This window comes from Terrapene carolina, unplaced genomic scaffold (genome assembly GCF_002925995.2).
Source record: "Terrapene carolina triunguis isolate 2854851 unplaced genomic scaffold, T_m_triunguis-2.0 Scaffold1054, whole genome shotgun sequence".
NCBI classification, from domain to species: domain Eukaryota; kingdom Metazoa; phylum Chordata; order Testudines; family Emydidae; genus Terrapene; species Terrapene triunguis.
In genome coordinates, this window is record NW_020665405.1 from 913,616 (window position 1) to 937,573 (window position 23,958).

General features: G+C 52.0%; 1 protein-coding gene across 1 annotated transcript in view; it reads left to right on the top strand.

The window, feature by feature from the left end:
- PPP1R1A (protein phosphatase 1 regulatory inhibitor subunit 1A) overlaps window positions 1-23,958 on the top strand; it is a 68,222-nt gene that overhangs the window by 17,712 nt on the left and 26,552 nt on the right. Inside the window, exon 2 of the mRNA XM_026661372.1 lies at window positions 15,771-15,831. Within this exon, the coding sequence (XP_026517157.1) occupies window positions 15,771-15,831 (61 nt within the window). The remainder of the gene's footprint in view (window positions 1-15,770; window positions 15,832-23,958) is intronic.

Sequence of the window (23,958 nt, forward strand, 5' to 3'; positions counted from 1 at the left end):
GGCTCTATTCCTGGCTCTGGGAGAGGAGTGGTGTTTAGTGGTGAGAGCGGTGGGGCTGGGGGCCTGGACTCATAGGTTCTGTCTTTGGCTCTGGGTGAGGAATGGGGTCTAACGGTTGCAGGGAAGGAGCTGGGAATCTGCTCCCAGCTCTGTTCTGATTAGTTGGGTGACCTTGGGCAAGTCACTTCAGCCCTCTGTGCCTCAGTTTCCCTATATTGTCCCATGGGGATAATGACACTGATCATCTCCAGGGGGGCTATGAAGGTTAATTCATTGGTGTCTGTAGAGTACTTATGAGATCATGGGACTGAAGGCAATAAAGGTGAGCCAAGGGTGTATCATAAGAACATACTGGGTTAGGCCAATGGTCCATCTAGCCCAGTATACTGGGCCAGGTGCCCCAGAGGGAATGAACAGAACAGGGAATCACCAAGTGATCCATCCCCTGTCACCCATTCCCAGCTTCTGGCAAACAGAGGCTAGGCAGGGACACCATCCCTGCCCACGCTGGCAAATAGCCATTGATGGACCTCCATGAAGCCATCTAGCTGTGTTTTATGGCATTCTGTTTATTAATAAAATGCCCTTTTCTCTCTGAAGCAGAGACTGGGAAGGAGGAATAGCTAATGCTGGAAACCTCCCTCCTCCCACTGCCCAGGCCACCAAACTAGAGGAGCAAAAATAACATCTTGGGGTTCAAATACATTTGTTTAGAAGCTAGGAGGGGTATTGGGGCACGCCCCCCTCCCCTGGTGCCCATTCACCAGCTGGCATAGGAGGGTGCAAGTAGCATAAATACCCTTCGGTAGGAGCCAGGGCCCACACCATGCCAAGGGCTTTAAGGGGACAGTCAGGCCATGCCCAGTGCTGCTTGGGGCCGAAGGACAGAGTTTGGGAGAGGAGAGGGTGTGATGCTGGGGTGGGGCCCTGAGCCACCGTCTCACACCTACCAACTGGAGAGACACCCACGTTGATTCCTCCAGCAGCTGCTCCTGGTTTCGCCAGGTGAAAGGTTGTGCCCAGGGCAGAGGGGACACTACTTCAGCATGGCCTGCTTGGCTGCTGTCACCAGAATGTCCCCAGGGAGGAGCAGCAGGGACGGGGACTGCACTTCACCTGGGACATTGCCGTGGTGGGGTGGGAGGGGGCTGCCCAGGCCGTGTGCCCCAGAGCCGCTGTGCTGGCAGAGAGAACGGCAATGAATGCAAGGCGAGGAGGGAAGCTGATCGGTGGGGCACAGGCGGAGGAGGGAGGGATGCTGGGAGGGGTCAGGGAAGCAGGGCTGACATGTAGGGGGTGGGAGGCAGTTTCTAGACATACGGCGGGCCAGCTCCATTTGAAAGCTGTGGCCTTAGGATAGCGGGCCTGATTAGCAATGACGCTAAGGCCCATTTGGGCCATGTTGGCAACACGAAGGGGCCTGGATGAGGGTGGGAACATCCCCCTGAGAATCCCCTGTAAGTAGGGCACCCCTCGCATAGGGAGTGGAGCAGGGCAGCATCAGGGGTAGGGCACTTCTGCTCAGCTCTGCTCCCCAGCATCCATAGGAAGCCATGGAGCAGAATATGAGTTAGAATAGCCCTGAGGTGGCTCTAACTTACACCAGAAAGGCTGGGAAGGCTGCCCTAGGCTTCGGGAACACAAAAGTGGCTCAACGCCCCTTGTCCTTTGGCTCTGTCTCAACCTCAACTGCACGAGTGGGGATACGGACCGGGCGTGAGCTGAACAATTGGGGGTATGGACCCGGCATGAGCTGCACGATTGGGGATACGGACCCAGCGTGAGCTGCACAACTGGGGGTACGGACACGGTGTGAGCTGAACAATTGGGAGTATGGACCCAGCGTGAGCTGCATGATTGGGGATACGGACCCAGCATGAGCTGCACAACTGGGGGTATGGACACGGTGTGAGCTGAACGATTGGGAGTATGGACCCAGTGTGAGCTGAACGTTTGGGGGTATGGACCCAGCGTGAGCTGCACAACTGGGGGTATGGACCCAGCGTGAGCTGAAAGTTTGGGGGTATGGACCCAGCGTGAGCTGCATGATTGGGGGTATGGACTTGGCATGAGCTGCACAACTGGGGGCACAGACCTGGCGTGAGCTACATGACTGGGGATACAGATCCAGAGTGAGTTGCGTGACTGGAGGTATGGACCCAGTGTGAACTGCATGTATGGACCCGGCGTGAACTGCACAACTGGGGCTACAGACACAGCATGAGCTGCATGATTGGGGGTATGGACCTGGCATGAGCTGCATGTCTGGGGGTACGGACTTGGCATGAGCTGCACAATGGGGGGTATGGACCCGGCGTGAGCTGCACAACTGGGGGTATGGACCTGGCATGAGCTGCACGATCGGGGGTATGGGCCCGGCGTGAGCCGCACAATCCAGAATACGGACCAGGCATGAACTGCACGACTGGGGGTATGGACCCGACATGAGCCGCACGACTGAGGATATGGACCCAGTGTGAGCTGCATGATTGGGGGTACAGACCCAGTACAAGCTGCATGATTGGAGGGGGTGGGGGGGGGTACAGAGCCGGCCTGAGCCATCAGGCAGTTCCACTCAGCGCTCTTGCCAAGCTGTCCTGCAATGAAGCATGAGTATCAGCCTCAGGGCAGGTTGTTAGGAAGCAGGGCCCAACCCCCAAACTGGCTGTGAGTGCTACACTGAGATTTCACAAACCATTAAGTGTAAACTCCTCAGGCACTGTACCAGCCTTAATGTGGAGTCACAGCCAGTCCCCCTGGGTACTCCCATCTAGCTCACCACCCAGGTGAGCATCCCTTTGTGACAGATGGTCCCTTACACCAAAGATTGCAGCAATAGTCAGGTTACTCCCAGTCACAAAAGACCAGCCACTTACCCATGTCAATGGCACCTTAGATCAAAGACAATGCTTGTATCCAATCCTATAATAAACTATATACAGATTTATTAACTAGGAAAATGAAACCAGAGAGTTTTTTACAAGGGTGAAGCAGGTAAATAAACACACACACACAAACACACACGAGCTACAGTCTTAAGTTTCAAAAGGGAATAGAAGCTTCTATAATAAGCAAGATTTAACTGTCCCTTAGGGCTAACCCAAGCTAAGCACTGGGGATCCCTGGCTTATGCCTAGAAACCCAGAGTCCACACAGCAGTGAGATACGATTCCTCTTTGTCAGGGTTTTATTCCCTTCTCCCCTTGTGCTTTGAGTTTCAAACTTAGCTGATGGGAAGAATTCACTTGCAAGGCTCATCTTCATGGGTGGGGTGTGTGGAGAATAAACAACAAAGTCTTTTGTCCTCTTTATGGTTCCACTCTGGAATGTCTGGTGTCGATGGACCTTCTTGGTCAGGCAGAGCTTGACACCTTCTGTTGGAGACCAGCATTTCCCACTAGTTAATGTCTCTCTCCTGGCTGGTGATTTACACAGTTCAGAGGCTCACAAGTCAAATGCTCAAATATTACCTTACGATATGGGATCCAGAGGCTCTCAGTGAGATTAGTGCTGCAGCAGCTCACAAACATCCAATAGAGTCTAAACACTAAACACATTCTTATACCCGATACCCATTGTAACTGCACAGCACACAGGTGAGCCAGACTGATCCAGCTGTGTACTTGCCAGCATCCAGTTGAGGCATGGGGACCGTGGCATGAGCTGGCACCTGGTCTGCCAGCATCACAGCTCCCACATTACAGGATGGCTGAGGGTTAAACCATGGGAACGTGGTTGTGAATAAAACTCCCTTAGCGGTGCTGAGAGCAGACTTTGTGTGCCTACGGAGGGTGAAGCCACGAGCATCGGAACTGGCTTTCCAGCTCCTAGGGCCTGCGGGCCACACAGCCTGTCCCTTGCCTCCCCATCTGCAGGGAGGGAGGGAGAAGAGATGTGCCCTCTAAGCCAGAGAGCAGGGAGAGCGCAGGCGCTCTGCTGGCAGCACGGAGGCATTTCCATTACCCCTCTCTCTGCCTCCAGTTTAAATCCATGACTCTTTGAAAAGGGATATTTGGTTAATGACCCCCCAGCTGTGTTCTTCTCCTGCAGGGGGGAAGGCCAGGCCCTGGGCAGTTGGACTGGCGTCGCTAGGGTGCCCTGCATACCATATATGGATCATGCTCTCCCCACAGAGCAGCCCCAGAGAATTCAATGTGAACAAGGCCAGAGGCTGGCCCTGAGTCTCCCTCACACCATCCCTTCTCAGCAGAACGGGAGTCTAGCCCCGCTTGACCCCCCCCCATGACTTTCTGCTGAGGGGAGCTGCTGGCCCCTGGTGCCCAGTGCAAGCTGAGCTGGCGCGGTGTCTGGCTGCACAGACCCAGAGCAGGTGCTGTCACTGCCTTTTGTTCTGGGTTTTGTTCCTGTTTTCTCAATGCCTCTGATCAAACACCAGGCGCCAAGCGCGTCGCTTTGGGAGCTGCCGCGTGCTGCGATGGTGTCTGATGCCATGGCAGGTGCAGCACGGGGAGTGCTAGGATCTGTCAGTGCTGTCAAGCCATCATCCCCCTACTCCACTTCCTCTAGCCAGCAGACAGGCTGGGCCAAATCCCCTCCCTGGTTAACCTGCAGCCTCGGAACTGGGGGAGCCAGGTGTGAACTCGGGGCTCTGTGCAGACTGCTCATGGTGCAGGGCGCTCAGGTCCCATGGTGAACCTGGGCTCCCATGACACGTAACCTTGTTCCGGGCCAAGCCTGGGTGCAACCACACTCTCTGCACCAGGGCAGGTTTACAGCCAGATCCTCAGCAGGTGCTAGTCGGCATCACTTCTTTGGAGTCCCATTGCAGAGCTGGCCCTTGCCCTTGCAGCCTGTTTCTCCAGTCATCTGCCCAAGCAGAGCGAAGCCGAGTGTACGGGGCAGGGCACAGCCGGGCAGAACTTGCCCCTCACAGCTCTCCTGGGCGCAGAGGGGAAAGACGTGGAGGCTGGTGGCGGGTCCCGCAGCACACACTGCCTGCGCCCGCCCCACCTGGGTCCCCTGTCGCAGGCAGTGTGTGGATTCCACCCCCCCAGCCCTCAGCCTTTGCTCTCCATTCACACCTTTCCTGTGGGAACAGGCGATAATCGAGTAATTTAATCACCAGGGAAACATCCATTTTTGTATCTTTTTAATCTCTGCTGAAAATTCAGATAGTGGGTTTCTATGGCAACTAGTCTAACAAGGAGAAGACCATGAAAGAGCCCCTCCCCCAGCCTAGTGGAGAGGCAGGGAGGACCCAGATTATTACTGCATAAGGACCAGAGGTGTTTCCCTCCCCACCCTCTTACTGAGCTCCAGCCACCAATCCGGGTCTCATGAGCATCTCCTCAGGGCACTGAAGAGTAAATGATTCTACTGGAAATCAGCATTTGGAGAGATTCAGGATTACAAGCGCAGGCCCAGAGAGCCGGGTGCTTAGCAAATGCAAACAGGAGTTGGCACGTGAGGTGAAGAGAGAAGAGGGGTGAGTCGTTCAAGTGATGACCTGGGGCTTGGGAGATCTGCTCTGGCACTGGTGCCCTGGGTGGCACTTGGCAAGCGGCTTAGGGTCAGATTTGTAAGGGTATCTAAGGCCCTTAAAGATGCAGGGAAGTGCCTTGCACATATCTGCATCTTTAGGGGCCCAGATATCTTTACAAATCCAGCCCTTAATGTCTGTCGGCCTCAGTTCCCTCTCTGTGCTATGTGGATAATGGCCTGGCCCTGCCTCCCAGGGGGTGTGAGGAGACATGGTGAGGCGGGTAAGATGGTGAGGTGCTGAGATACTCTGGTGATGGGGACCAATGACACACCTCGTGGTTGCTGTGCAATCTAGCCCCCGACAGCGCCTTACGAACGAAGGCAATTCTGCCCCTTATGGCTCTGCAGTTGCTCTCTATAGTTATTGAGCACAAAGTAGGTTCCTCTCATCTCTCTGCTCAGCAGATTCTTTGGGTCTAATGTTTCCTCCCTCTTTCCCTCCCTATCGCTCACCCTCTCAGCCGCCCCTGCCCCGTGTGTGGGGCTGCTGCCAGAGGACTGTTTCAGGGAGGTTGCTGATATTTGCATAGAGGCCCAACCCAGTGCAGCATGTACAAGACTTTAGCTGTGAGTAGGCCTTTGGAAAGCCACTGGCAATAACTGCTCCATTAGCAAGGAGGCTGGGCCACTCCACATCCCATCCCTGGAGAACCTCTGGGGAGGGGTGAACCCCAGCAGGTTCCCGTCTCCACAGGACAGGGTGTGTTACCCCAGCTGGAGAGGGGCCATGGTCACCTTTCCTTGAAGGTCAGACGATGTTGGGTCTTGGGAAAGGGGAGAGAGGTGATTGTTTGGCCCTTTGGAGAGAGGACTGAGTATGGATCTGAGCTATCCTGGTGCTATGATCAGGTGAAATTATAACCAACTGAAAACAGGGTCCTACACTGGGAAATGTCAGGCAGCCTTATCTATAGGTGTCCCTGCAAGCTCTGCCTGTAACACCTTTCTGCTCCATGAGCCCAGAGAGAAGGGATAGCGCTAGCTATTCATTGTATAACTCCAGCCTCATTTTGCCCATCAAGGGATAATGGCAAACCCACATGGTAGACGACCCTGTGCTTCAGGATCTCTCAGCTCAATGCCCTGCTCCCCACCACCTTTCATGGACGCCTGGGTGTGGCTATGTGCCCAAACAGCAGCACTGCTGAGGCGGATGCACCAGTCTCTCCTGCTGCTGGATGGGATCTGACAACCTGCCCCAGTCAATAAGGAAGGGTCTGTTGGAGCTGGTGCCTCTGCAGTCTCTGGGCGGGAGATGGTGCTAACAAAGCAAGCAGAGAGCTCCTCAGATGGCACTTCCAGAGCCTGCTGCAGCCAGCTAATGGAGCAAATTGCTAAGTCCATCTCTTTTCCCATCACCCTGACCAGGCTGGGGAGGGAGCAGGGAACTCGTGTCCACAGGGGCTTTGAGGAACCAGAGGCTTCCCTGGCTGAGACAGAGCACCTGTTCCAGGCCCACCCTGCACAGCCAGGAGCGGGAGTCCAGAAGGCACTGAAGACAAGGCTGAGCAGGTTGTATTTCCTGAGCTACAATGCCCCAGGCCTGCCCCGCACCCCAGTGTTTGCATCGGACTCACTAGTAACAGTTTTAGTTACTCTTGTGGCTGGGCGTGTGGTCTCCCCACACCGAACCCCCAGCTTGGTGGGACAGGGCATCTGCCACTGCATTGTCATCCAGCACAGATCTCCTGAACCTCGCCGGGAATTCCACTGAGCCCTCTGGCCCTGGGATGCAGACTGTCTGTCCTTCCAAAAGACCCACTCTGGCTCAGTCAGCTGTTACTATGCTCGGTACAGGAATTGCTGTGTGAGGTTCTCTAGAGGGCTTGTGTTATACATGTTCATAATGAACCCTTCTCACATATAGATCCGTGACTCTCTAACAGGGTATGTGCCTGGGGCTGTTGGCCCTGGGCCGAACCCTGCTGACGGCCCATGGCAAGGGTCATTACCGGTCATAGAAATGCCACCAGTTCCCACTTTAGCACAGGGCAAAGTGTTGTTATGCTAATTGTGATGTATTGATACATCAGATCTCCCTGGTGCTTTGTCTCCCTGTGCCTGACCGAAGGGACCCCTCATCCAGGGCAGAGCTGGCTTTATGGTACGGAGTGAATTTTGTACCCTCCCTACTTGGGATAATGAGCCAAAGTGAACTCTCCCAGTACCCAGCCCAAGCTGGGGGATTGTATTGAGAAATCTGTAGCTTTGGCTGGTTGCCACATAAATATTTTAGTACAGTGCAGGATGATGGAGCGTGTCGTGGGTAGGTGCTGGCCTGGGGCTCAGGACACCTGGCTTCAGTTCCTGGCCTCACCCTGGGCATGTCACTCAATGTCTTTGGGTCTCAGTTCCTCATCTGTAACATGGGACTAAGAAGAGCACTGTCCTGGCTCCCTGGATGTGTGGAGATAACTGCATGACAGATGGTGATGAAGGGGAGAGAGCACCAACCATATCACAATGCTGCCCCCGGTAACATTCTGTGTGGTTTGGACGCTCTTCCGGTGGCCCAGATCTCCTTGCCTGTGGACACGGTCACAGCTGATTACTAGGCCTTGGAGACCCGGAGTATTGATCCTGGAGACCCTGCTGCCTCAATGTCATTTCCGGTTGAATAATCTCCAGTGGGTCTCATTGGAAAGAGCAACTGGCTCCAGTGCCTCCGATAGTGCCCGACAGAGAAGGGGGGGATGGAGTCTGATGGGATGATCTCTGTCACAGCTGCCTTCATTTTCCAACGGAAATGGACAGTTTGCTTTTTGATTATATATTGATTTCAATTTCCAAACTAGAATCCACAGTGAGCAGCAAGCGGCCATTCTCAGGGCAAATCGACAAGGCCAGAGGATACCTAAGCACCCCTGAGATCCCTCCCCCAGGATGGCTGCGGCCCAGCATGCAAATCCATCCGTCCTAGGTGCAGAAAGCCAGCTACTGACAACAGAGCCCGCTGGGGAACCATGTCAGGCAAGAGGCATTCCTGGCCAACAGGGGGCTAGCGCCAGGGCACATTCCCCTGCAGACCTGCTCAGGAGGGCTGGAGATTGAAGGGCAATGGAAGGAAGCAGGACTAGTTGCTTAGGAAGTGGCTTGCAGCTGGGATCCAGCTGCCCAGAGTTCCCCCAGGGCTGGGCGATGACCCAGGCTGGCTCTGATCACTGGTGACATGAGCCCAGTTTGTTTTGTTTGCTGCAGAGAGTGAACTCCAGCCACCCGGGAGAATCCAAAGGCCCCACCTGGCAGATTGGCTCCAGAGACAGAGGAGTGACAGGCAATGCCCGTACCTTGAGAAGGGCTCTGCCCAAGGGGCCGAGATGGGGAGGAGAGAGAATCAGCCCACCCTGGGCTGCTATTGCTGCCAGTGATGGCCAAACCCTCCCCTTGTCGCCACTGTGCAACATGAGAGAGGACAGGATTGGGGAGCAGGAAGTGCAGGGATCTCATGGGGGTTGCTGGGGAACAGGCTGTATCACGGCATCGAACAGGGAAGACGATAGTTCTGCTGGGGGAGCAGGAGGGGCAGGAGGAGAAGCAGCCCTGCTAGAGCTAGGATGGTCTATAGCAGAGTCCATGCTGCATTCCCCCAACCCTAACCCCAGCCCCTCCCCCACTTGTGGAACAGCTGGGCCCTGGGCAGATCTGCTGCTGTGAATTATCATCTGAAGCCTTTAGACATCGTGGTCCCGTCTTGTTCACGTTGACTGTTTGCTATCCAGGTCCGGGGGCGGGATTGGTCACATGACATCGTTCCTGTTCTCTGCCAGGAGAACGTTTTTGGGAAGCAGGAGAAAAGCGGATGGGGAATAGTGACCGCGGCTCTTTCTGGTTTCACTTTTCACTCTTCGCGTGAACCGCTGAGGAGTCATAAATGTTTCTGTGCATGAACTGGCCGTGTGGGAGTTTCTGGCTCTTTTCTGGGACAAGCTACCATGACCTTTCTCTAACCCAGCACTGCCTCGCTCTGCCAGGGACTCACTCAGCTACCACCATCTTTCTGGGTTTGCTCATCCCATGCTGCGGCCTCCTGAGCCACAGCACCCTCTCTGTGAGGGCCTCGGGCGGGTCTGAGGGATGGTGGCAGAGGCCCACGGGGTATTGAAATGGCTCAAAGGAGGGGAATCTTCTTTCCACTTAAATATTTTTCCCTCCTCCCTTGGAAGCAAGAGGGACACCATGTGGCCAAAGGGTGTGTTGTTAACCAGGCCTCTGCCCTGCCTGCCAGCCAGACTGTGCTGCGGACAGTTGGTACAGTCTGCCTGGCATCTTTGCAAGTGAGAACCAAACGGGGATGGTAGAAAATCTTCCAGGGATCCCAAAGCCCTGGCTGAGCCTCAGGGCCCGGAGCAGCTAATGGCAGCTGGGGGATGGAGCTGGGACCTGTGTGAATTGTATAAATAACACACTGACGATGTTTTGGGACCTGTGGTGCAGAAGGGCCCTGCTCTATGTTCCCCACAGCACTGATCGATACCATGGCTCCTCCTGATATTGATGGGAGGCAGGCAGCAAAGTGGAAGTAGCCTGTGAAAGCAGGAGCAGTCTGGGCTGCTCTCTGCTCCATGGTCCAGCCCAGCTGGAGGCTCAGAGGAACGGTATTGGGTGCAGCCTCTGCTCAGTAACTGGTTCAAATCCAGCCTGCTCAGAGCAGCCCTGTCTGGAGGTTTAGTTACTGCCTCATGCTTCCTCCATAAAGTGAGCTCTCTAACGCACAGTGGATCAGTATCCACACAGGCTGTGTGCAGACATCCTCCCGGCTGAGGCTGCTGATAGCTCTCAGCACGTGTGGGTCTCAGAGGGTTTTACAAACAGGGGCTAAGAACCATCCGAAAGCCATACAAATTCAAATTGCCGAAAAGGCGCAGATTTGTAACTGGGCGGGAGATTAACCATTGGAACAACTTGCCAAAGGAAGGGCTGGAGTCACCACCTCTTGCTGTCTTCAGATCCAGTCCGGAGGCCTTTCTGGAAGGGGCTTCAGCCAAACACACGTTACTGGGCTCAGTACAGGGGTAACTGCGGGACACTGAATGGCCTCTGTGACACAGGAGGTCAGACTAGATGATCTGAGAATCCTTTCTGGCTTTAAATCCTACAAGTCACCCCTGGTTTACAGAAGAGGAAACTGAGGAACAAAGCAGGGGAACTGACTTACGCAGAGCCAGATAGCACAACAGGGAACAGAACCCAGGAGTCCATTTTGAAGTACTTGGAGGAGAGGAAAGTGATCAGGAACAGTCAATATGGATTCACCAAGGGCAAGTCATGCCTGACCAACCTGATTGCCTTCTACGATGAGATAACTGACTCTGTGGATATGGGGAAAGCGATGGACGTAATATATCTTGATTTTAACATATACATATTTAATTTTGATACAGTCTCCCACAGTATTCTTGACAGCAAGTTAAAAAAGTATGGATTGGATGACTGGACTATAAGGTGGATAGAAAGCTGGCTAGATCGTCAGGCTAAACGGGAGTGATCAATGGCTCGATGTCTAGTTAGCAGCTGGTATCAAGCGGAGTGCCCCAGGGGTCGGTCCTGGGGCCAGTTTTGTTCAACATCTTCATTAATTAACTGAATGATGGAATGGTTTGCACCCTCAGCAAGTTCGCGGATGACACTAAGCTGGGGGGAGAGGTGGATATGCTGGCGGGTAGGGATAGGGTCCAGAGTGACCTAGACAAATTGGAGGATTGGGCCAAAAGAAAGCTGATGAGGTTCAACAAGGACAAGTGCAGAGTCCTGCACTTAGGACAGAAGAATCCCATGCACTGCTACAGGCTGGGGACTGACTGGCTAAGCGACAGTTCTGCAGAAAAGGACCTGGGGATTACAGTGGATGAGAAGCTGGATCTGAGTCAACAGTGTGCCCTTGTTGCCAAGAAGGCTAATGGCATATTGGGCTGCATTAATAGGAGCATTGCCAGCAGATCAAGGGAAGTGATTATTTCCCTCTATTCGGCACTGGTGAGACCACATCTGGAGTATTGCGTACAGTTTTGGGCCCCCCACTACAGAAGGGATGTGGACAAATTGGAGAGAGTCCAGCAGAGGGCAACAAAAATGATTAAGGGGCTGGGGCACGTGGCTTACGAGGAGAGGCTGGGGGAACTGGGCTTATTTAGTCTGCAGAAGAGAAGATGGGGGGGGATTTGATAGCAGCCTTCAACTACCTGAAGGGGGCTTCCAAAGAGGATGGATCTAGACTGTTCTCAGTGGTGGCAGATGACAGAACAAGGAGCAATGGTCTCAAGTTGCAGAGGGGGAGGTTTAGGTTGGATATTAGGAAAAACTATTTCACTAGGAGGGTGGTGAAGCACTGGAATGGGTCACCTTGAGTGGTGGTGGAATCTTCTTCCTTAGTGGTTTTTAAGCCCTGGCTGGGTTGATTTGGTTGGGGTTGGTCCTGCTTTGAGCAGGGGGTTGGACTAGATGACCTCCTGAGGACTTTTCCAACTCTAATCTTCTATGATTCTATGACGCCTGGCCTGGGGTGTGACTTGATGGACCTCCTTTGACTGGGGGCAGGGCCGGCTCCAGGCACCAGCCCACCAAGCTTGTGCTTGGGGCGGCACCTGGAGGGGGGTGGTGCGGCGCGGCGCTCCCGCGCCGGCCGCCAGGGAGAGCAGAGCCACAGTGGGCTCGCCTCCCTCCCCCGGCGCTCTGGCTGCCGGGGAGAGCGGGGCTGTGACTGGGCTCGCCGCCCTCCCCGCTGCGCTCTGGCCGTCGGGGAGAGCGGAGCCCCGGCCGGGCTCTCCGCCCTCCTCCCGGGGCTCCGGCCGCCAGCGGAGCCGCGGCGGGCTCGCCGCCCTCCCCCCGGCGCTCCGGCCGGTCGGGGAGAGCGGCCCGCGGCCGGGCTCGGCGCCCTCCCCTGCCACGCTGTGGGGGGGCGGAGGCTTTTTTGCCTGGGGCGGCAAAAAAGCCAGAGCCGGCCCTGACTGGGGGGGCGAGATTCTGCATCCCACCATGTCCCTTTCGCTTCTGCCAGGAGGGGAAAGGCCCTGTATGCAGCTGGCGCAGGGACTGAACTGACAACCACAGGCCCCTCCACCAGTCCCAGGGTGGGGGGTGCTGGAGCAGGCTGGGACTGGAGGAGGCAGGCCAGCTGTGGGAGGGACCAGGGCTGTAGGGGAGACTGCTATGGCAATTCTGGGTGGTGCTGCTGCCCACAGGCAGCTCGGCCTGGGCTCCCCATGGGCAGCACAAGCTCAGCTCATCCTGGCTGTGATTGGCCACCAGAGCCCCATGGTGCTGAGTATGCACCCTGATTAGTTGACCAAAACTTTTTAAACCGGGGCACAAGCTGCATCTTTGGGGCAAAGAGCAAATGCTTGGTATTGGTAGGTGAAACCCACTGCCCCCCTGGGCAGCAGCACCAAGGACAGCCATCCCCCCAATGTCCATGTGAACCAAGGCCCCTTTACAAGGTTGTCTGCAGGGGTTGAATCTGGCCAGATGGAAAGCAAAGACACACAGCTGAGATCAGGGCCCCACATCATTAGGGCTGGATGGGCACTTCCTGCCCCAGGGAGCTCACACTCTTAACTAGGCAAGACAGACGAACGTTATAGAATTGCCCCATGTTACACATGAGGAGCTGAGGCCCAGGTCCACAAAGGTATTTAGGCTTCTAAGTTCCATGGAAAGCAGCCTGAAATCAGGGGAAGTTAGGAAACTGAATACTTTGTGGCTCTGGGCCTAAGGGATTTGCCCAGGGTCACACAAAGCACCTGTGGCAGAGCCAGGAATTGCACCCAGAATTTCTGAGTCTCAATACAACACCTTAAGTACAAGGCTATAATTCTATCCTGGTCAGCTGCCTCCCCCAGCTGTCATGGCTAGTCAGGCTTCACTCTTGATGCCTCTCCATCCAGCCACCTGTCACCCAAACTAAACAAATGTAAATGATCAAACAGCGCAGGTGGGCTCCGCCCTCTATGCTGAGCAATGGACAGCGCCCGGTTTTGGTGTGATCAATTTGTTAAATATGCCCAGGTTGTTAATGGCTGTACCGTGCTTTGAACACAGCAAGCACTCGGATTAAATGATTAATTAATTACCCTTGTTGAAGTGCTCTGGCGATGAAGAGCTCTATTAATAAGAGGCAGCCTCGTTGGAGGAGGAAGAGTGGAGCTAAACAGGACCACAAACAGCTCAGACATCGCCAAGTGTTTATCAGCACTGGGTATAATTAGCCCACGTACCTTATTATAGTCAATATTTTCCATGTTTGCCAGGAACTGTTTAAGGCATTGATTTTAAAGGACATCTGCATCCTGCTGAGCTTGTTGGAAGCTGCCTAGGCTCCAAGCCACCCAGCCACGGAGGAACTTATGGTGCTAGAGAGAGACGTCAGGGAGCAGCTCCTTTGCTGGAGCTCTGCTGATTTACACCCTTGCCTCCAGCTACATCATCTCAAGACTCATTACTGTTTGCATTCCCGTTGCACCCAGGTGCTGGGTACTGTCCAAACACATCACCTGCCCCAAAAGCTCACAACCTAGCAGGCACCCTAGAGGGGAGAAGGGAAGGTTCGTGATCCCCAGATCCCAGCTGAGGCCCAGAGGGATTATGTGATTAACTCAAGGTCACACCAGGAGGCTGTGGCAGAGCTGGGAATTGAGCCCTCATTACCACAGTCCCAACAACCTGCCTACAAGTCCAGCCTTCCTCCTATCCAGTGTTGCCTCCTGAGCCAGATTTTCGAAAGACCTCAGCTCCCATTTAGATGCCAAGAGAAGTGGGCCAGATGTTCAAAAGAGTAACACATAGATCCTAAACTCTAGAAAGTAGAAATCCCTAGCTCTTGTCTAGTGCTTTTCATCAGTAGATTGCAAAGCACTGTACAGGTAGGTCAGGATCATTATCCCTATTTTACAGATGGGGAAACTGAGGCACAGAGCAAGGAAGTTGACTTTCCAAAGGTCACCAAGCAGGCCAGGTGCAGCACTATCCACTGGGCGCCACTACCTCATTATTTCTGTAATCCAATGGATCTGCAAGCTCGCTGCCCTGGGCTGATGCAATGATTGTATCAGTTATAAACTATATATGGTTCCCTTGTCACTTTTTCAGCTTTTTCTTAAAGAGACGGTGTTCTTCATTGTCTGTGCCCTGGTCTACACTACAAACATATGTCGGTATCACTATGTCAGTCAGGACCCCTGAGTGATGCAGTTACACTGACCTAACTCCTGGTGTAGACAGCGCTATCAACAGGAGAGCTTCTCCTGTCGACATAGCAACCGCCTCTCAGGGAGGTGGAGTACCTACACTGATGGGAGAAGCTCTCCCGTGGGTGTAGGTGGTTTCTTCAGTAAGTCCTGCAGCTCTGTAAGCATAGACAAGCCCCGTGTTACATATGGGAATAGCGGAGCTGGCTGGGCAATCATTTCCCCCCTGTGAAAAGTTTAGCCGTTCTGCTACAATTTTCCTTTGAAAAACAGTTTTGTTTCTGGTGAAAAACTGAAAAAAAAAGTGGATTTAAACCAAAATATCTCAGCTTTTGGGGTTTTGTATTTTTGACAAAAACCCAATTTTTGATGGAAATGGAAATTATTTTTTTGAAAATTTCCATTTGGTCCAAAACTCATTTTCCATCAAAAAATATTTATGGAAAAATTTTGACAGCTCTAGTCAATATTGCTGCATGTCGCCATGTTAGATACACTAACAGAGGAGTGAGACTGGGCTTGTGGTTCAAGACAGGAGACCTGGATTCTATACTCATGTTTGCCAGCAATTTTATGCGCGACCTTGGGCCTCTCTCGTGCCTCAGTTTCCCCATCTATAAAGTGGTGACGATGTTCTTTCTCTACCTGCCCAGGGGAGGAGTCATTTATATTTGCCAGGTGCTTTGGGATCCTCAGCTGGGAGTGATACAGAACCAGAATCCCAGAGTGAATTCCCACCTCCTTGCAACTTTATGGGTGTATGAAATCCTCCCCCAGATGCAGATTTTGGGGCTTGAGCTATTTCTAATTAATGCTGTACTAAATATCAGCCCACCTGCAGTTGCTGTACAAGAGACATGGCCAGGGTGTAGTAAGTACCTACAGACAGGTAGCACCAGGCCAAACAGCAGTGCCTCTGATGGATGGAACCACGCAGCAGCCAGTTTCAAACGGCTTGCTGCACCCGGGCAGTGGCAGGCTTGCACCACGTGTTGGCACTGTCTCTGGGGTGCTGCCATATTGTATTGCTTTGTCTCCTGTTGCACGGCTGATGTTTAAAGATTATTTTTGTGCCCTCTCTCTGTCTAGATCCGGAGGCGCCGGCCAACTCCAGCCACCCTGGTTCTGAGCAGCGACCAGTCGTCCCCAGGTGAGATCTGTAGCCATTGGATGATTTGCAGGAATGATTTGCAGGATTCCGGAGACCCTGGGAAACTGGTTTCCTTTCTCAGGCCTGGCCCTGCGTCTGGGTGGAACTTGCAGAGCCCAGGCCCGTATGCCAGGGGCCTCTCCAGGCACACCAACCCCACTCCCTCCCCTACCGGCTCCAAAACCTGCTCCCCATTAACAGGGGCCCCAGACCCTGGCCAGCCAATGGGCCTGGGCAAGGGATCATGGTTGTAAGGTCCCCACATCCGGAAGAGCAGTCCTGGGTTCTGGCCGTGCGCCAGTGGTGAATTTGTAGGCACCACTACTCTAGTACTGCCCCACAGCGCATACCCCCAGACTCAGGGGAGGGGGGACTTGCTCCCTCATCAGAGGGGGATTTCCCCCTCACCTTCCCTTCCGGCTGCTTCCCCACCCCCACCAGCACCACCTTGCTCCAATCCAGGCTGCATTTCCTGTTCTGCTCCCAGGGCTGGAGCAGTCATAGTGTCCCTGGGGGCTCAGCCCCCTGCCTCACCCTGTCAATCTTCCGTCTCCTTTGGAAACAGCTGCCTCTGGCATCCGAGAGGCCTGGCCTGCACTGTCCCATCCCAGGAGCTCTTTGGCAGCATCTCCCCGCGCCATGCAGCAGCTGCCTGGCTGAACTACATGTCCCTGGGATCTGTCTGTCTGTCTGTCTCTTTGTCTGTCTAGGGAAATGTCAAGGCAGCCGCCTGCCCTCTGCTTGCAAGGGCTGCATCTGACCTGCAACGTGATGTGTAGACTCTGACAGCAGCCATGGGGCTCCCAGCCTCTGGGTTGGGGGACAGGGATGTGGCTGGCTGCTGTGTTACACTCCCCCTCCTTGAATCTCTCCTGCTTCCCTCCTCTCCTTCTCCCTCTCCCTCCTTCTCTCTCCAGCTCTCTCCCTTGCTCTTCCGGTCTGTCTTTCACTGTGCCTCCCTCCCAGCCGCACACCTGGCCCTTGCAGGCCGCGCCCAGGGCCTGTCAGGGAGGGGGTCCGGGGCCTGTCAGGGAGGGGGTGGTGTTTCCTCTGGGCATGGGGTGACTGTGTGCACCAGACACGGAGGAGCGAGTTAGCCGAGGTTGGCATGAGCCATGCGAGTGGGTAAGAAAGCAGCTGGACTCAGACTGCACTGCAGAGGCCAACGACGGCAATTTCCAATGTGGACCCCACAGTCTGGCCCTGAATCCCGTATTGAGGCTCTGAAATACATGGCCTGATTGTTCTTGCTTCTGACTTCCCAGTTCTTGTTGATTCGAGGGGGTGGGGGGTGATCAGCACCTTTGATATCAGGCCACTGATTTCGAAGGGGCTTGTGTTAAAGCATTTTGCGACCTGCATGTGTTCAGATGGTCACGGTGGCTGTATCGGCAACCCTAAAAGTTTACAGCTCATGAGCCTGTCTGAAAAATCATGGATTTTATTTTGTTTTGTTTTGATCCAGGGACTTCCCCCCCCCTCCTCCCGTGGTTTACAGTGTAGTCAACTCTACCACCGTCATCACGAGTAAGGCAGGTTTGGCCCCTCCTGCTGGAGCTCTTGTTAGAGGTCCCAACTGAGAACAGGGCCTGGTCACGCAGGGCACTGCACAGACAGTCCCTGCCCCCAGCAGTTCACTGTCTCACATGCAGCACAGTGGTACATGTAGTGCAGTGGTTCCCAAACTGGGGTTCGTGAACCCCTGGGGGTTCGCGAAATGTTACAGGGGGTTCTCAGGAAAAAAAATTCCTAATGGCAGACAGAGTTGTCCCTAGGGACCCTGGGCAGCACGGGGCCAGCAGCCCAGAGCCCCTGGACTCCCAAGAGCTAAGCAGATCAAAGCAAGCATATCTATCACACTGAGGAGATTTAAACTTCAAGACTCCTTTTAAGAACTGGAAAGGGAGGTGGATATTTTTTGCTGTTTTTAAAATTAAATAGGCAGCTAGTATAGTTTTTTAAATTATTATGAGAACAAGTTTAAGCTTTGTTGTAACGTGCGTTGTTTACCTGGACTGCTCAAGACCTGAATGCTTGTGTAGGAGGAACTCTGAGTTGGTTTCTAAAATACCTTCATGCTGTTTCACATCTGATACTCCTTGATGAAACATAGGAGCCTTGTCTTATAACAGGCTTATTCAAAGTGATACAAGTTACGAAAGTGAGATCTTGGAAGAGTGTTGCCGTTTTCATAATGTAATAAAAATACTGTAATGATAAATAATAATAATAAATACTGGGTAATAATCATGTCATAAAAACAAATTTTATATTTCCAAGATCACTGCTTTTATAATTTATACTCAGGTAAAGGAGAAAATCCCTGGAAATATTCATTTTTAGGAGGGAGCTCGCAAGACTTGACATTTTAGTGAAAGGGGTTCACAGGTTGTTGAAGTTTGGGAACCACTGATGTAGTGTATAAGCTGGAATGGAGATTTGCCAAACTCATGTCATGTCAGGGCCACCTAATTTGAGGGGAACAAGTTTCAGACAGTACTTGAGTCCTAAAAAAGGAGTGCCGGAGCCCCCAGCACCAGCTCCCCACTCCGGAGGAGAAATGGCAGCTCAATAACCAGTACTGTCAGGGAGCTGGTCAGAAGTACTGGAACGCTGTTCTGGAGCATTTTGGCATGACTGAATTGCTAGTTCTAAGCCCACCTACACTGGGATTCAAACCAATGACCAAAAGGCTCATTGGCGACACTCCAAGCTGCTTTCTGGAAAGATACATTTATTAAATTCCTGGTGCCCATGGAGTAACCCTGCCCCTGAATTGGCGCTAGCTAGAGAGAGTTGGGCAAGGAGCAAACTCTCAGTTGTTTGCAACAGCTCCCCCAAAGAAACTATATTGCAAAGCTAACAACAATAGAGCATTTCTTCGAAGGCTGGACGCTGCTCACTCACTGGGAAAAGAACTTGTAAGACTGTGCATAATAGCACCACCTGGTGACTGCCACTAACAACACAGAACTAGAGCTGGGTGAACTTTTTCAGACAATAGTTCAGGGGTGGCCAAATTTACTGGCCTTTCGAGCCACATACTACAATCTTCAGAAGTTCGAGAGCCGGGGCACACCTTCTGGGAGCCAGAGGTTGGGGCTTCAGCCCCGCTCCTGCTGAAGCCCCTAGCCCTGGCAGGTGCACCCTGCAGGGTTGAAGCCCCAAGACCCCCCTCCCCGTGCACAGAAGCCCCAAGACCCCCACTCCCTGCTGGGCGGAAACCCCTACCACACCACCCTGCTGCAAGGCAGAGGTCCCAAGCTCCCCCCTCTCCCAGTCTAGTAGGTGGAGAATGGGAGATGTGAGGGGGGGACTCTGCGAGCCTCACTTTAATGGTAAAAGAGCCACATGTGGCTCATGAGCCACAGTTTGGCCACCCCTGCAATAGTTTATTCAACAAAAAATTCAGTTTTAGGTTGACTGAAGCTATTCATGAATTCAGGCTGAATTCGGCAAATCATTTCTGCCGTTAAAAAAAAAAGATTTTTTTTTTAAAGTTGAAACTTTTTACACTTTCAAAATGAAACATTTTGACTTTTACTTTCGAAACGATGTTCTATTTCAGAATGTAGCTAGAGTAACTTAAAAAACAAAATGAAAGAGGAAAAATCACCTGAAAACAAAACAAAAAACCTGAACATTTTCTGTTTTGGATCAGTGCAAACCAAACAGAAATTCTGATTTTTTGGTTCAGCCAGTGAATGAAAGAATCAGTTATTCATCCAGCTCTATATAGATCACATTGTTACAGTGTTTTCTGGATGCCCGCCATAAATTTTCAGGCTGGTCAATTCCATCAAATGATTTTTGATGGAAAATTGGGTTTTTGACTAAATAATAGCAGACCAAAGAGTCTGCTTTCTGTCAAATAACCAAACACCTGAAAACAGAAATATTTAAATTCAGAGAGCCTGCTGCAGGCCTCATGGGAGTTCCTCATCTCCCCATTCTCCTCTATGAGCTGGGCTGGACTACATCTCCCAAGGTACACAAGGACTTCATTACGGCAGAAAGGGCTCTAGCCGTTATAGTGGACCACAAGCTAAATATGAGTCAACAGTGTGATGCTGTTACAAAAAAAGCAAACATGATTCTGGGATGTATTAACAGGTGTGTTGTGAGCAAGACACGAGAAGTCATTCTTCTGCTCTACTCTGCACTGGTTAGGCCTCAACTGGAGTATTGGGTCCAATTCTGGGCACCGCATTTCAAGAAAGATGTGGAGAAATTGGAGAGGGTCCAGAGAAGAGCAACAAGAATGATTAAAGGTCTTAAGAACATGACCTATGAAGGAAGGCTGAAAGAATTGGGTTTGTTTAGTTTGGAAAAGAGAAGACTGAGAGGGGACATGATAGCAGTTTTCAGATATCTAAAAGGGTGTCATAAGGAGGAGGGAGAAAACTTGTTCACCTTAGCCTCTAAGGATAGAATCATAGAATCATAGAATATCAGGGTTGGAAGGGACCTCAGGAGGTCATCTAGTCCAACCCCCTGCTCAAAGCAGGACTTAATCCCAACTAAATCATCCCAGCCAGGGCTTTGTCAAGCCGACCTTAAAAACCTCTAAGGAAGGAGATTCCACCACCTCCCTAGGTAACCCATTCCAGTGCAAGAAGCAATGGGTTTAAACTGCAGCAAGGGAGGTTTAGGTTGGACATTAGGAAAAAGTTCCTAACTGTCAGGGTGGTTAAACACTGGAATAAATTGCCTAGGGAGGCTGTGGAATCTCCATCTCTGGAGATATTTAAGAGTAGGTTAGATAAATGTCTATCGGGAATGGTCTAGACAGTATTTGGTCCTGCCATGAGGGCAGGGGACTGGACTCGATGACTTCTCGAGGTCCCTTCCAGTCCTAGAATCTATGAATCTATGAATCTATGCAACTGCTTCCCCTCACCAGCTGGGAGATGCTGTCAGACCAGAGCCTGGCCTATAGAGGGGAATGGGAGTTTGGAGCACTCAGACTACAGATCCCATGAGGCATTTCCAAATTGAAATACTTTGTTTCCCACCAAAAAGTTGAAATTTTCTTCAAAAAACAATCCCATTTTCCAATCGTCTCTCCTAGATTTTCCTTTTCAGAACTTGGTGCCACCGTTCCTAGCGCTCATCCCTCCTCACCTCCCTGGGCCTGTCCCTGTTGGATAGCTTCCTCCCTTCTGATACGTGCAGACCATTAGCGGGTCTCCCTTTGTGTTAGTTGGTTCAGGTGAGAGTGTTTTCTGTTGTTGGCCAAGCTAGTACGACTCCCTTTGGCTTGCTTTTTGTGCCCAGCTCTAGGGAAGGAGTCACCGCTTGCTAATTCCTATGACAGAACTAGGATGACCAGATGTCCCGATTGGGACAGTCCCAATTTTTGGGTCTTTTTCTTATATAGGCTCCTATTACTCCCCACCCCCATCCCGATTTTTCACACTTGCTGTCTGGTCACCCTAGGCAGAACAGCCAGGGTCACTCTCACACTCACGTGTTCCATTAAAATGGCAGCTGTTGCTTGGATTTGGGTTGCAATCCCCTCCCCCCCGCCCCCCATGCAATGCTATGCTCTGCTCCATGCCTTCAGGGGCCAGGAAAGGCCTGGCCTGTTTCTGGGAGCAGCACTGCTGGCAGATTTAGCTGCTATTCCAGCTAAGGCCCCAGCTCCCTCCACTCCACTGACAAATGAGCTGTGACACGCTACTGAGACCCACAGAGAGCTGCAGTCTTTTAAAAACACTCCTGGGTGATCAAATATGAATGAGCTCGCAATGCCGCAGCCGCTCACTCCCTCACTCTGAGGGGCTGAGCAGAGCCTCCTTCAAATGGAGGGAAAGCAGCTGGGGACCAGCGGCAAGCAGATTTTCAAATGTCAAGTCCCTTACTCCGGCTGGCGCCATTGATTTGGATCCAGGTTTTAAACATCCCAAAGCCCCATGGCATTTGGATCTGGGGGTTTGGTTCAGCCCGTTATAAATGCCAGAGCCAGTGAGGTTCCTAGAGCTGCACTGATTAAGTCTCTGCAAACAAAAACTAATTGAATGCATGGAGCTGAGAGGAGCTGGCAGGTGGACCAAGCTTATTTATGCTGTAATTGGTCTGTCTTTCCTGCTAACCCCTTTTCAGCCATGATACCCTCTGATGCACACAATGAAGGTATTCTCCCTGCAGCCAGATCGCAGGGAGAAGGCTCCACGCTCTGTCTCTTACCATGAAAGGAGCTGGCAGACACGCTCCGTCAGCCAGGGTGAAATCTCCCTCTCAGAGAGATGGAAAGTGACAGCAGGAACGAAATGTTAATGACGGGAGGTTTAGCATAGCCAGAGCCACACCAGGCCCTGGCTGCCCTCCGTGATCCAACTCATGGGTTCTGCAGGGCTCAGGCATCCTTGCAGCCTGCCACACAACTGTAGAGAGAGGGAGTGGCATCCACAGGACTCTTGCATTGGGCTGTGTGAGCCGCCATTGTGCCAGTGTCTTTCTGTGACGATTGCCTCCTTGTTCTCCAGAATCTCAGTTTTCATTAAAAATATAGTAAGGGCCAGATCCTCAGCTGATGCAACCCGAGCACAGCACCAGTGCAGTCAGTTATCAGCGAGTGTAACAAATGCAGTGAAATTCACTTGAGTGTGCACAGACTGGAGCAGTGGCTGTAGGAGGAGTGAACCGCCCCCATTCATCTCAATGTGTGTTGACTCTGAAGCCTACTAATTACATTTAAAAGGAGCAGGACCATCCTATTATGAAGCTCTGTGCACTGGGTCTTCTTTTGGCGTGTCAAGGGGGTAGCGCTTGGTGGCTGTTTGTGGGTGGAGCCTGGGACCATCTTAGGTGAACAGCTTCTTATTACAGTGATCACTCAAGCACCCTTGTCTGTTGGTTGTGTCTCATCCTATACTAATGTGACCTGCGTATAGCATCCAAGATCAGGGCCTCTAGGCATGACCACATCTAAATAACAAATAATAACAATACATTAATAAGAAATTATTTTTTCCACTTCACCTGCGCTGCATGATAGGATCATGGAGGCTCGTTTTGATGGAGAGTAGGCTCGTCCGTTTTATTCAGGTTAGCTGCTGCTGGGGGAATCGTGTTCTCCGCAGCGGCTGGCTAAGCCCTGTCTTCACGAGACAGTTACATTGATTATACTTTATCTCACTGTCATTATCTTGACCGTTATTAGCACAAGCCAGTGCCTCCACACTCAGCAGGCACACATGTGGCAATTGTCGTGCTCCTGGAGAGACACGGTGGGGCACAGAGCTTCCTTCTGAGCAAGATATGCACCAGATGTGAGCACTGTAAGATCCTTTAATACTTTGCCAGGTATGACAGAGGTGAACTTAACTAAGGTATGTTTCACACAACGCCACCTAGTGGCTGAACTGTATAATACAGTTTAGCATTCCATTACATCGCCCCCTTTAAGTTCTACATTCCTGCCATTTACAAAGTTTACACAACCACGCTATCTTTGAAGCTCAGCATGTATCAGTCTGTTAAGTGCCTCTGAATCATAGTGATTTTCTAATTACACGACCCAAACGCATAACAGCTTGCTCATCTGGCTGTCCATTAATTGCAATGACTGGCTATGTTCAGTTTGGAATCCTTGCATCTACTTCTTCTGCATCCGCCATCTGTAGAGTTTGCTCTGTTGATCTTGCTGAGGAACAAACTGTAGATGACAATAGTTTCTGTTGAACGCTCCACTGTTGGTCTTGATCACATATGATCTGGGTGATGAATTCTTTTTCTTTACAATAGCTGGAGCTACCCATCCTTTTTCTGCATCCAATTTGACACAAACACAGGACCCAGCTGTTCTCTGAGTGACATCTGTTGTAAAAGTGTTTTTAGGGTCTTTTTGCCTTTTTATCAGATTTGGCTACTGTCTTCATGTCTGGCCACTTTCGAGATAGTTTCTGTTCCAAAGTTGGAACAATAGTTCTGAGCTGTCGTCCCATCAGGAGTTGTGATGGACTATATCCAGTAGCCACTATTGGTGTTGATCTGTAACTTAGAAGAGCAAGGAATGGATCTTCCCATTGTAGGATTTTGTTGGCTGTCTATACAGCTTATTTCAGCCTCTCTAATCAATTGTGGCTAATGTGGGTTAAGTCTGTTTTCAACTGTAGCTTCTGT